Source organism: Heteronotia binoei, chromosome 6 (assembly GCF_032191835.1).
Source record: "Heteronotia binoei isolate CCM8104 ecotype False Entrance Well chromosome 6, APGP_CSIRO_Hbin_v1, whole genome shotgun sequence".
Classification (NCBI taxonomy): domain Eukaryota; kingdom Metazoa; phylum Chordata; class Lepidosauria; order Squamata; family Gekkonidae; genus Heteronotia; species Heteronotia binoei.
Genome location: NC_083228.1, coordinates 82,109,783 through 82,122,241, shown reverse-complemented (window position 1 = coordinate 82,122,241; position 12,459 = coordinate 82,109,783). Strand labels below are relative to the sequence as shown.

The following is a 12,459-nucleotide window of genomic DNA, read 5'->3' as shown; positions in this document are numbered from 1 at the left end:
GGGTGGGTGGGTGTGAAACTGGAATGTGTATCAGCTGGGTTATATTGAGTGCAATGCAGCAGGTTGGTAACTTACTTGAAAGGTTCACTCTTACAAAACTATGGTTCACAAGAGAAGCTCATTTACTTCATGAGCTCTATAATCATAATTATAATCTTATATCTAATATTGATGCCTGGGCCCATCTGCAGACACTTAAATATGTGTATCAGGCACAGAAGGAAGATTTTTCTACAGACTTGCTGAAAAATCTGTAAGCTGAGGGAGAAAATGGAAGGGGAACTAAATCCCCTAAAACAAAGGAGTGTTGTCTGCACACTGCCAACACCACTGAGGCAGTGAGGCTGGGGTCAGGCAGGATGTGGGGAGACACTGTGGCAAAGCTGGCAACTGGTGGCTTGGGGAAATTCTCACCCCCTATTCTTGTGGACTCCGACTTGGGAATATATCTAATGCTCAACATGGTTCCTCTGCAGGACTCTTTCCATGGTGTTTTGGCCTTCGAGTCATCAGGGCACAATGTATATGAAATAATAAATATAGCTAAATAATATAAATGAAATAAATAAATACAAATGAAATAATAAATATTGTTGAAGATGGGGGGAGCAGATTAAAAAAAGGCTGAAGGATGTGTGGCAGAATGTGCCTGCTATGGCCTGCAGACTCTATTCCACCCTGTCTTCCAAGGTGGAAGAAAATTCCAACCTGAAGAGGATTTTCTTCCACTTTTGGGTAGTTCCTCTTTCCTGGCCTGTTCCCTGCCCAAAAGTGGGGAAAAAACTGTTAAAATGCAAAGTGGAGGTTTGGTTTTTTACAAATCTCCCAGGAACAAATGCATTTCTTCCCAGGTTGGATGGATGGAAAGGAGAGAATGAAGCAGGAAAAGATGAGGATGTGGGGGTTGCCAGGAGGAGGGAAAGAAGAAATAGTGTAGGGAAGGGGATTCAGGAGAAATGGGTGACCCTGAAAGTTCTTGCAAGTTCCCCACCATGAAACTACTCCTAGCCTATTGTCTAGCACAACACAACTGGGCCATAGTTTTCCTTGGTAGAAGCTGCCAAAGGGAGGGAAGGAGGGAAAGCTGAGGACAGGCAGGATAGATAAAGGTAGGTTGACTGTTGGATGGAATGAGAGAAGGAAGCAGGAAAAGGCAAGAGGATATGGGGGCTTTCAGGAAAGGAAAGTGTAAATAGTAGGAGAGGAGAAAATGAGATGCCTTCTGCAAGTCCATAAAAGATCTGAACAGGGCTCAAGAAGTATAGATCAAAAAACCCCTCGTTTTGAGAACACATACTGGTGTGTCTGTGTGTACAATTTTGGCAAAGCACAAAAATCCAAAAATAAAGTTGATAGGAATTGTTAAGATTTTTAAAAAGTATCTTAAAGAAAGAAAAAAAGTTTTCATAATGCTGTGTTGTAAGATCTCAGCTGCTTGTGAGGGTTGATTAGCAACCACATACACAGTCAGAGCCAGAAGGAGTGGCTGGAAGGTGCTGCTGCTGGGCATATCAGGAGGAGGAGCACTATGGCAGTATGGATTATAGGAAATGGGAGAGGTGGCAGAGAGGGCGACAAAGGCACTGCCAGGTGAGTCAAGCAGGTGGAGTTAGCAGTTCTGTGAATGAGTAAGCAGGCAGGCATGTCAGTGACTGGAGGAGCATCAGGGAAGGAAAGAGGAGGTGATGGGATGAGTAAGAGAGATGCCACCCCCAGGTGAGCACAGAGGCTTTCTTTCCTGTGACAGGCAGCTGATTCCAATCCCAGGGGCTAATAGTTGTCTCAGCAGAAGTCCCGCCAGTAGCCACATGCTCCTGCAACCTGTGTTCCAGGGGAATATGGCATGGATCAGCTCCCATGGAACTCTTGCAACTCTCTCCTCTTTTTGTCAAATGCTGCTGAGCAGAGCTTGCCCTGATGCAGCCACAGCAATGGCTAAATGGGTAGCAAGACCTCCATGAGAATTGCTTCTCATCCTGCTTCCAGTATACGCATAGCAAAGGATTTTATCTTGCATTTTCTGCAACATGGGAAGGAATTTTTGTTTCTTTAAACATGTCCCTGGGGATTGTGATTTTTCTAAGACTCTTGCATGTGGTATATCTTTCTCATACTATTAGTTTTAGCACTAGTCAGCACAAATCACCAGTAGCAGTATTTTCAATCCCAAATCTTACAGATATGGTCTAATTTTATTTTTTATTGAAGTTTTTATTTCCCCCCCTCCCAGTCAATCATTTTTGATGAGGTGGATCTGACAGATGCCAGCGTGGCAGAATCCAGCACTAAAAATGTAAACAACAGCTTCACGGTAAGATTTCTCATGCTACATTCCCAGTATGTTTGTATGCCTTGCTTAGCTTTTTCTTATAAATGCATTGTGGAGTGAAATTCCATTCTTAGTTTCATTCTTGAAAATGTAGTAAGTGAATTTCAGGCCCTTTAAATAAAATATTAAACTGTTTGTCACCATAGTGCAACTTGGGATGAGTTACAGTAGAGAAATGCAGCCAGGAAATCTGCATATCTCATTGACTGTCTCTCCCCATACATGCCCCGCAGAGCCCTGTGCTCAACTGCCCAGCATCTTCTGGTTATCCCTGGCCTGAAGGACATCTGGCTAGTCTCAACCAACCTGGTGGAAGAAGAAGATACTGGATTTATATCCCGCCCTATACTCTGAATCTCAGAGTGGTTACAATCTCCTTTACCTTCCCCTTCCCCCCGCCCCCACACACAACAGACACCCTGTGAGGTAGGTGGGACTAAGAGAGCTCTTACAGCAGCTGCTCTTTCAAGGATGACTCCTACAAGAGCTATGGTTGACCCAAGGCCACTTCAGCAGCTGAGAATGGAGGAGTGGGGAATCAAACCCGGTTCTCCCAGATCTTGTCCACGCATTTAACCACTGCACCAAACTGGCTCCCAGCTGAGATCAGGGCCCTGCAGGACCTATTACAGTTCCTCAGGGCCTGTAAAATGGAGCTGTTCCACTGGGCTTTTAGTTGAGGCAGTGGGTATCCAAAGTCCATCTTCAGCCTTCTCTGCTGATAGCCCTAGCCTAGTGGTTAATGGCTCAATACTTCACAGCACCATTCACGGCTTCTGTCTGAATGTCACCATAGAGGTGACCATATTTCTGGTTCTTGTTGTTATATGATACCATCAAAAAAATTGTTTAAACTTTTAAATTTTAACTGTCTGAATTTTATTATTCTGTCATGATACCTATGTGACTTTGTAAGTTGCCCTGAGCCCACTTGTGGGGAGGGCAGGATATAAATTGAAGAGGAAAAAAATTGTGGATAACTGAGCAGTCCCTTTTTTTCTTCACTTGACTAGGAAACAACCTATTGGAGATAGGCTTTTGTGGGGAGGGTGATGGTGCAGAGTACCATAATGGGTGGAGAGCAGCTCTTTCAAGTCACTTCTATCGCCAGAGAAATTGCAAAGAAAAAGTGGTAGATGGTTAAGCACCCCTGCCCACACTTTTCCCTTGTAAATGTCCCCCCAAGGAACTTGTCCCCCATCTCTGTCTTTGCTTTGAATGTTAGAAATGAACACAGGATGGCAGGTTTGTGACCAAGTGTCTAGTTTCATTATGGGTAGCTTGATGCAGTGTAACTTGCTGGTAGCACAAACAATGCCATATAGAGTTGAATCCAACCAGCTTTTCTGCTGGTGAAAAGGAGAGTTCCATCCAAAAAGGCTATGGTAGGGCTAATAAGTCTGGAATGGGCAAAAGCCTTGTGGGATGGAGACTTAATAAAAGGAAATTCAGTGAGCTGGCTAAATACAATTCATAGTCATGGCTTCCAAGTAATGGTAACTATTTCTTCATGCATGTGTGATAGTGACAAACAATATGATTATGATATGTGAAGTTAAAAGAGTAACCATCAGTTGCTGAAATAGTTAATGTTCACTTAAGTAGGAGAACGTAATCCATATCGTTGCAATTATTGGGTGAAATGCTTCACTGTGTTATGCAAGAGACAAAAATAGACATAGGCATCCCATTTGGCCGTACTTGGTATCCAACTATAGCCAAATGTAAGCAGGACAAACCATTAAAGAGAAGGAACATTAATTCAACATATCAGTTAAATATGGTAATACTAAGTTTCTAGTTACTGTTTAGTTGGCTAGTACAAGGAGTGGGAGTTTTAAGCTGATTCTGTTTGTATATTTCTTCACTTAATTTTTCCAAATATTCCTTAAGCCTTTGGGAAATGGTAGCATGAATTTTTTAAAACTTGGCTTAATGAATGCAACTGTTTGTAGGGTGTAAAGGATTCTGGCAATTCACAAATATGATGGAGATATACCAAAGTATATTGCAGGAATGCTTAGGGGTTAATTATTCATGCTTTAGGCCTGATTCTGCATATCCCTGTTATGGAGGTTTGTGGGAGTGCATATTTGTTCTGCCATTATTTTCTCGTAATGGGTATGGAGGAGCTGTCATAGGTCACTGATATTACCAGAGGGGAGTCCATGGGAGAATGGGCATCACTTCTGTAGAACTTCCTGTCATTAGGAAACAGAAGCATACTTTCTGCAGCCAGCAGTCCAAATGCATAGCATTTAAGTCATTATAGCAGCACATTTATTCCAAGCATTGGGAGTATCAGCAGACTATCTGGCACCCTGGGCAAGGAGAAGTTCTGGTGCCCCCCTCCCCTGCATTGATAACCAGTTTTCAAAAACTTGTGGGAAAAATGAAAAGCACAAGATGGTGAGGCTTATTCAGTTTAGAGAGTGCCATCTCTTCTTGCAAAATCCCCATACCACCCAGAAAGCCCTGAAGAGACAGAAGGGTGTGTGTGTGTGCTTTATTTCTTTCTAAGCAACACATGCCCAGATGGACAGGTGGTACCAGGAGACAGAGCACAGTCTCAGGCCTTCCTGTGGGTCTCCGGGGTACTACAAGTCTCAGCATGCCTTACAGGCCAGGGAGACCAGGCGGCTCCCAAAGGACCCACCATGCTCTGCAAGCCCGGAGGACTCTGCAAAAGCTGCTGTGTCCCCACCAGACCCCTTCAGCCTGGTGCTTGTTGGTGAGCCTCCAGCCCTCTGGAGCCCTTCTGCCTCCTCTTCATTTGACGGGCCAGCAAGAGCCCAAAGGGTGCCCAACCAACTGAGCTCATGCCAGCACGGAGGAGGAGGGGAGTGGCGAGTTCAGCCAGCACCACCTGCCTGGGGAGTGCCACCAGTGGCTGTAGCAGCCATCCAGCCCTGGGGTGCAGCCTAGGGAGAAGGCGGAGGAGGGAATGGAGCAGTTGGCTGCTCTTTCCCCAGCCAGCTCTGGAATGGCCAGGTGGGAAGGAGGAGCACCAGAGCAAGGCTGGGGCCAGAGGGGCAGGCGGTGCACACGTGGGCCAGGCAGAGGCAGGCCAGCGCAGCTCCCTTTGTTGTATCACCAGCTCCAGGGCAAAAGGCCGAGTCACGTGGGGGGTGCCCAGTTTGGTTCCCCCCCCCCAAGGACCTGTGCAAGTGGCAAGGCCAGCCGTCAGTATCAGCTGTTTTAAATTAAATTCTATAATAGAATTGTAACTGTAATAAAAAGCTACATTTTTTTTTTGTCTTCTGTCTGCTTAAAGAACATCTTGGTATGAAAAATGCCTAGCAAACAAAAAGATTGGACTATTTTTGTTACCCTTTCATTGGCCACATCACTGGAATCCTTTCCCTGGTTTCTACATAACCTATAGTTTTCTCTTTCTCTCTGTGAATGTAATTTTCTTCTGCCTTTTCACAGCTCTGGGAGCCTCATACCTCAAATGCTTGCTAAAGAGATTTGTTGTCACTTCAGGAATGCAGCAATAAGAGGTGTTGGTACACTTTACAGATGTCTCATCCAGAATGATGCATTTGACATCTAGATTTCCATTGTGGTACTTAATATTTTTCACCTTTCTCACTTTCCCCAGTAAGAATTTTGGATAGGTTTCAAAATATGCTTTTTGCCAAAAGGTTTTTTTTGCCCCATGCTGTACCTAAATCCATCGCACCTTGCTGTCCTTGGCACACTGTAATTTGAATGTTGTGTGCTAATCTTAATAAGTGTTTTGATGTAGCTGATCCTGTTTCAGTGTAGGGATTGACTTATTAGATATGATTTATTAGTCTTGTCTAATGTGGAACTTATCTCTCTGAAATTCTACCTGTATTACTAATGGGATGGCTTTTTAAATTAGGTCAAGGTATCAATTCATCACCAGTTTGAAATTGGCTGTTCTCTGAACTGTGTTGTTAAACTCTTTGGACTTGTTGCTGAGCTTTTTATCCCAGTTGGGATTGTGGTCTCTAATAGATGGGGATGTTGCTTGTTTGGATCTATCTCTAATGCTTAAAATAGAAGATTGTGTTCCATTTGGAATTCTGTTACAGTTTGTAAAGGGTTGAACAGGTGTATGAGAACCATCATTCTCATGTAATGAGTAGCAGTAAGATTTAAGAGTGGAGAGGATGCAGTGCATTAGTAGAACAAAGTGGGAAACTAGAAGAGGAATTTTTAAATTTAGCATATGCTAAATGACATGGCCACAGTTGCACACATCTTGATGAGTTCTGCACTGGACTATTTAACGTACTATATATGGGGCTGTGTTGGAAAGTTTAGTTGGATACAAATACAACTAATATTTCGAATGGGGTTTGCTCCAGTGATCCACCGGGGGAAGATGTTTACAGTCATGGATCTTCTTTAACACAACTGTACCTTAAGTAATCTGGAGGGGTGCTGCTTGTTGGAGGTTTGGATGCCCATGAAAGGGCCTTCTCCGTGTCAGCACTGAAACTGAAAATTTCTCCCCCAGGCTGTATGTTTGACCTCATTTGTTGAGTTTTAAGAGGCTTGTAGAAATCATGTAGGCTCAGTGGTAACAGTGATGGCACTATGATTTTATTCTAGTTGTTATATGCTAGATATCGGTTGTCAATAACTGATAGGAAGTAATTTATAGGGTTGCTGCATTTGTATTCTGCTGGTTTATTGTATATTACTCTTACCTTGTTTGCTGACAGTGGTTCTGAAAGGCAGCTTATATATACCCACTGCATATAAACCATCAGATTCTAGGATGCCATAATATAGCAGATGGACTGATGAAAGAGTTCCTCTCTATAGTGTGTGAGATTATTGGGACTGAATCCATAGGATCATCTTGAACAGTTCTCCCAAACATATCTTGACCTAGTGTACAGAGTCTGAATTGTTTAAAAAGGAAATATCACAAATAACACAGTAATTTCAGATCTTACAGGATGAGTACATAGTAGAGAAGAAGACCAAGACCTCTGTAACTCAAAACTCAGTCAATATATGTGTAGTATACTAGAACTGGCTACAGTGGAATTACGGTACTTCTCCAAGCTTACCCAAACAGGGCACATCATCACACAAACGGATCAAGCATGTGCACTTGGACAGGACATTTTATTTATTTAAAAATTTATGACTCTAAGGGCCTGTTCAGACGCACAGTTTAATCAGTTGCCGCTGCTGTTTCCTTTTGGATTAAAAGTGGCTGATCAGACAGCAACATCTGCCTCCCAGTAGTCAATCATCATCACCACCCCCTCCCAATCCTTCTCCAAACCAGATTATTTTGTTACCTGCTCCTTTGCAGTGTTTTTTTAGTTGTCCGGTTTCACCTCGTAGTTTTCTCCGTCTGGATAGTTCTGCTGCGAGATTAACCAACTTCCAGATGTCTGAAGGCTGTCCCAGAGCAAAAGGAGCCTCAGACATCTGGTTTATGTCTGCCATCGGGAAAGTTGGTAGAAACCATTATCAAGGACAGAATGAGTAGGCACATTGATGAACACGGGTTATTGAGGAAGACTCAGCATGGGTTCTGCAAGGGAAGATCTTGCCTCACTAACCTGTTACATTTCTTTAAGGGGGTGAACAAACATGTGGACAAAGGAGACCTGATAGATGTTGTTTACCTTGACTTCCAGAAAGCTTTTGATAAAGTTCCTCATCAAAGGCTCCTTAGAAAGCTTGAGAGTCATGGAGTAAAAGGACAGGTCCTCTTGTGGATCAAAAACTGGCTGAGTAATAGGAAGCAGAGAGTGAGTATAAATGGGCAGTCTTCGCGGTGGAGGACGGTAAGCAGTGGGGTGCCGCAGGGCTCGGTACTGGGTCCCGTGCTCTTTAACTTGTTCATAAATGATTTAGAGTTGGGAGTGAGCAGTGAAGTGGCCAAGTTTGCGGATGACACTAAATTGTTCAGGGTGGTGAGAACCAGAGAGGATTGTGAGGAACTCCAAAGGGATCTATTGAGGCTGGGTGAGTGGGCGTCAACGTGGCAGATGCAGTTCAATGTGGCCAAGTGCAAAGTAATGCACATTGGGGCCAAGAATCCCAGCTACAAATACAAGTTGATGGGGTGTGAACTGGCAGAGACTGACCAAGAGAGAGATCTTGGGGTCGTGGTAGATAACTCACTGAAAATGTCAAGACAGTGTGTTTTTGCAATAAAAAAGGCCAACGCCATGCTGGGAATTATTAGGAAGGGAATTGAAAACAAATCAGCCAGTATCATAATGCCCCTGTATAAATCGATGGTGCGGTCTCATTTGGAGTACTGTGTGCAGTTCTGGTCGCCGCACCTCAAAAAGGATATTATAGCATTGGAGAAAGTCCAGAGAAGGGCAACTAGAATGATTAAAGGGCTGGAGCACTTTCCCTATGAAGAAAGGTTGAAACGCTTGGGACTCTTTAGCTTGGAGAAACGTCGACTGCGGGGTGACATGATAGAGGTTTACAAGATAATGCATGGGATGGAGAAAGTAGAGAAAGAAGTACTTTTCTCCCTTTCTCACAATACAAGAACTCGTGGGCATTCGATGAAATTGCTGAGCAGACAGGTTAAAACGGATAAAAGGAAGTACTTCTTCACCCAAAGAGTGATTAACATGGGGAATTCACTGCCACAGGAGGTGGTGGCGGCCACAAGTATAGCCACCTTCAAGAAGGGTTTAGATAAATATATGGAGCACAGGTCCATCAGTGGCTATTAGCCACAGTGTATGTGTGTATATAAAATTTTTTGCCACTGTGTGACACAGAGTGTTGGACTTGATGGGCCGTTGGCCTGATCCAACATGGCTTCTCTTATGTTCTTATGTTCTTATTTTTTTTTACTACTTAGTGATATGCACATAATCGAATAACCACATAACGATTAGGGTTTGTAGAATCTTTCGGGATCAAGTGCCGTGTTCTACTGGAGAAAGTTTTCCTTCCAGACGTTTCGTTCTCAGCTGCGGAGAACATCCTCAGTGGCGTTGCAGCCGGAGCAGGCGCTCAGACCTTCTTGGCTGCTGTGCATTGAGTGGGGCTGCTGGAGAGCTGCTATTTGTAGGCTGGAGGGGGTGTGATGAAAGGGCAGTTCATGTTCAAGAAGGAGACCACGTCATCCACTTTGAAAGAACTGAAGTCCTTTCTATGGTCTCACATTATCATACCCGCCTGAACAGAGAAGCTATTGAGATTTACAAACACCAGCACAATTTTAACAGAAAGGAAGGAGGCATTTGCATCCACCAATCTTGGTACCCAGTTCTCCAAAACACCCTACAGACTATAAATTGCAGAAAGTCTCAGAACAACCAGCAAATTCCACAGAACAATCAGCACAGTCAACAACCATCTTCCTTATCTTCAAACCCCTTCCAACCTTCCCAGCAATTAACACAGAACAATGGTCACATTCAACAGCCAGTTTCCTTATCACTACCCTTCCAGAAAGCCCCACCAAACAATGGGCACATCCACAAACCAATTGCCCTTTCATCACACCCCCTTCAGCCTACAAATAGCAGCTCTCCAGCAGCCCTGGCCCCACTCAATGCACAGCAGCCAAGAAGGTCTGAGCGCCTGCTCCGGCTGCAACGCCTCTGAGGACGTTCTCCCCAGCTGAGAACGAAACGTCTGGAAGGAAAACTTTCTCCAGTAGAACACGGCACTTGATCCCGAAAGATTCTACAAACCCTAATGATGTTACCAGCCGTGAAAACCTGAAATCTTTGATAACCACATAATGTTTTCTGACCTATGCACATATGTGCATAATAGTGGGGAAACAAAAAAAAGAACTACATGGTGCTGTTGTGTGGACGGCAGAAGACAGTTTCACCGCGGAGTGATTCGAATTGTAGTATGGCAGTCTGAACGATAATATCTCAGGAACAAAGAGATTCGGAACAGAACCAGGTCAGTTTAACATGGACTCAACACACTGTGTGAACAGGGCCTAAATCTATAGGCTTTGAAGATAATATATACAGATGCTCTACTTTCTTTCAAAATTCTCTGCTTAAAGTTTTCAGGTTAACTATGACTTCGGAAGTTGCTACAGTGGATCTTTCTGATTTCTGAGTGTGATATGGTGCACTATCAGGTTGCTTTGAGGGCGTGTAAGACTCTTTAGATAAAGAGGCAGGCTTACTGAAATTTCTGGATAGAACTTATAGAGTGACATAAAGAGGGTATCCTAGGGTTATTGGACTTTATTAACTTTTAAGACTTAAACGAAATATAAAACGGAGGTGCTGCTTTCTACTTCCCTTCTGATGTGCATGATACAAAATAGAAAGTAAGGGTATCTCTAGACTATTTTAAATTTTGAAGCTGTATGATTAGAACAATTTTAAAAGAACAGCCAACGTTTACTATTTCTCATATTTTTACTGTTATTATATCATCAGTATTCACAGTACATTACAGAGTAAAAGACACAAAAGACAGAACCTTGACCGATGGAGTTTTGAATCTAAATGAGATAGGGTTGGGGAGAAATGAGTACTAAGGGTAACATGGAATGAATGGGAGCAAAGGATCTTAAACATACTTAAACACTTGTGTGTGATCCTAGTGATCTACCAGAATGAGTGATCATAGGGAGCTTGCTTCCTTCTTTCTTTTCTGCAAGAAAGAATTAAAAAGATAAAAGTAGTCCCCTGTGCAAGCACCAGTCATTTCCAACTCGGGGAATGTTGCATCACGACATTTTCATGACAGACTTTTTAACAAGGTGGTTTGCCATTGCCTTCCCCAGTCATCTACACTTTCTCCCCAGCAAGCCGGGTACTCATTTTACCAACCTGGAAGGATGGAAGGCTGAGTCTACCTTGAGCTGGCTACCTGAACCCAGCTTCCACCGGATCGAATTCAGGTCATGAGCAGAGAGCTCAGACTGCAGTACTGCAGCTTTACCACTCTGTGCCATCTTCCATCTTCCAAGAAATCTTACTGTCTTCCAAGAACTACATAAGCAAAGGGAAGAATAATTGACCTTTGCCACTGGTCATGGGTCCAGCTCACTGAGTGGTTATGTCTTTTCCCTCCAAGGAAGAGCAGCAATGATGAAAGATCATCTTGTTCTAACTGGATATTAATGCTGAGTTTTCTCTGACACTGTCTTGTACCCCCCTCCCTTTCTTTTGTGACCCTTTTTGTTTGAGTTTGTAAGCCAGAGAGCAGGGACTGATGTATATTGCTTGATGTGATCTGCTTTGAAAGACAATTGTCTGAAAAATGAGAAAATAAAATTCAACCAGGGACGAGGACACAAGGACTTGGCCAAATGTTCACAGAAAAGGGTGGGTTTTGAACTGGGATTTGAAGTAAGAAAAGGAGGTGAGTGTTCTGTAATGGAATTCCTGAGAAGAGCAGTGAGAGAATGTCAGAGTTTTTATTAAACAATACAGAAAACCGTTGGGGTGGCTAAGTGTCATTTTGAAGACCAAAAAAATGTACCTTCTATATGTAGTGATTGTATCAAATAGACATTTGCTTATTTTGATGGGGTTTAAAAAAAAAAGTTCTGTAATTTAATTTCCAGACAGTCCCTCTCAAATATGATTCCTTTACAAAAATTCCAGCAAAAAAATTGTCTGGGATCCAGTTTATTCACCATTTTCGTGACCTTTTGAAGATTTCAACATCAATTCTCCATTTGCTTTCGCAGACATTAGAGACTGTGTAGGCGAAAGTTACCAGATGTAAACTGAGACAGGCAGTGAGTGGGCAAAACAGCTTACTTAATCCTCTAGTATTGGTGCTACTGTAAAAGCTCTTTGGGGCTAGCATATTAATGGCATGCAGCTGAGCAGTAAGCATGCTATTTACTGCAGAGCCACTCTCCAAGTTGGTGTTTAAACAGCCAGAGATCAGACTTGGATCCTTCATACCCTGTTGAATTGGGAAGGACTTCTTACTTCTACCGCAGACCGGAAGTGGCATGTTTTCACAGTCAGTGCCTGTCTCCTGAGTTCACTGCCAGCAGAAGCAAATCTGTCCCTGCTTCTCCTTAAGCAGACAGCTAATCGGCTTGCAGGGAGTCAAACAGAATTCACAGAAACTGGCTAAGTGAAGGACTAATTTTAGTAATGCTGTGGCAAACTCTCAGCAACTCATTTGCCATGTAGAAAAGGAGAGACAGAGGG

At 43.3% G+C, this 12,459-nt stretch overlaps 1 protein-coding gene across 2 annotated transcripts in view; it reads left to right on the top strand.

Moving 5' to 3' along the window:
* The window catches only part of DGKD (diacylglycerol kinase delta), a 98,224-nt gene that overhangs the window by 17,772 nt on the left and 67,993 nt on the right, over positions 1-12,459 (top strand). For both annotated transcript variants that reach the window (XM_060241940.1, XM_060241939.1), the window contains exon 3: positions 2,231-2,311. In XM_060241940.1, the coding sequence (XP_060097923.1) occupies positions 2,231-2,311 (81 nt within the window). The remainder of the gene's footprint in view (positions 1-2,230; positions 2,312-12,459) is intronic.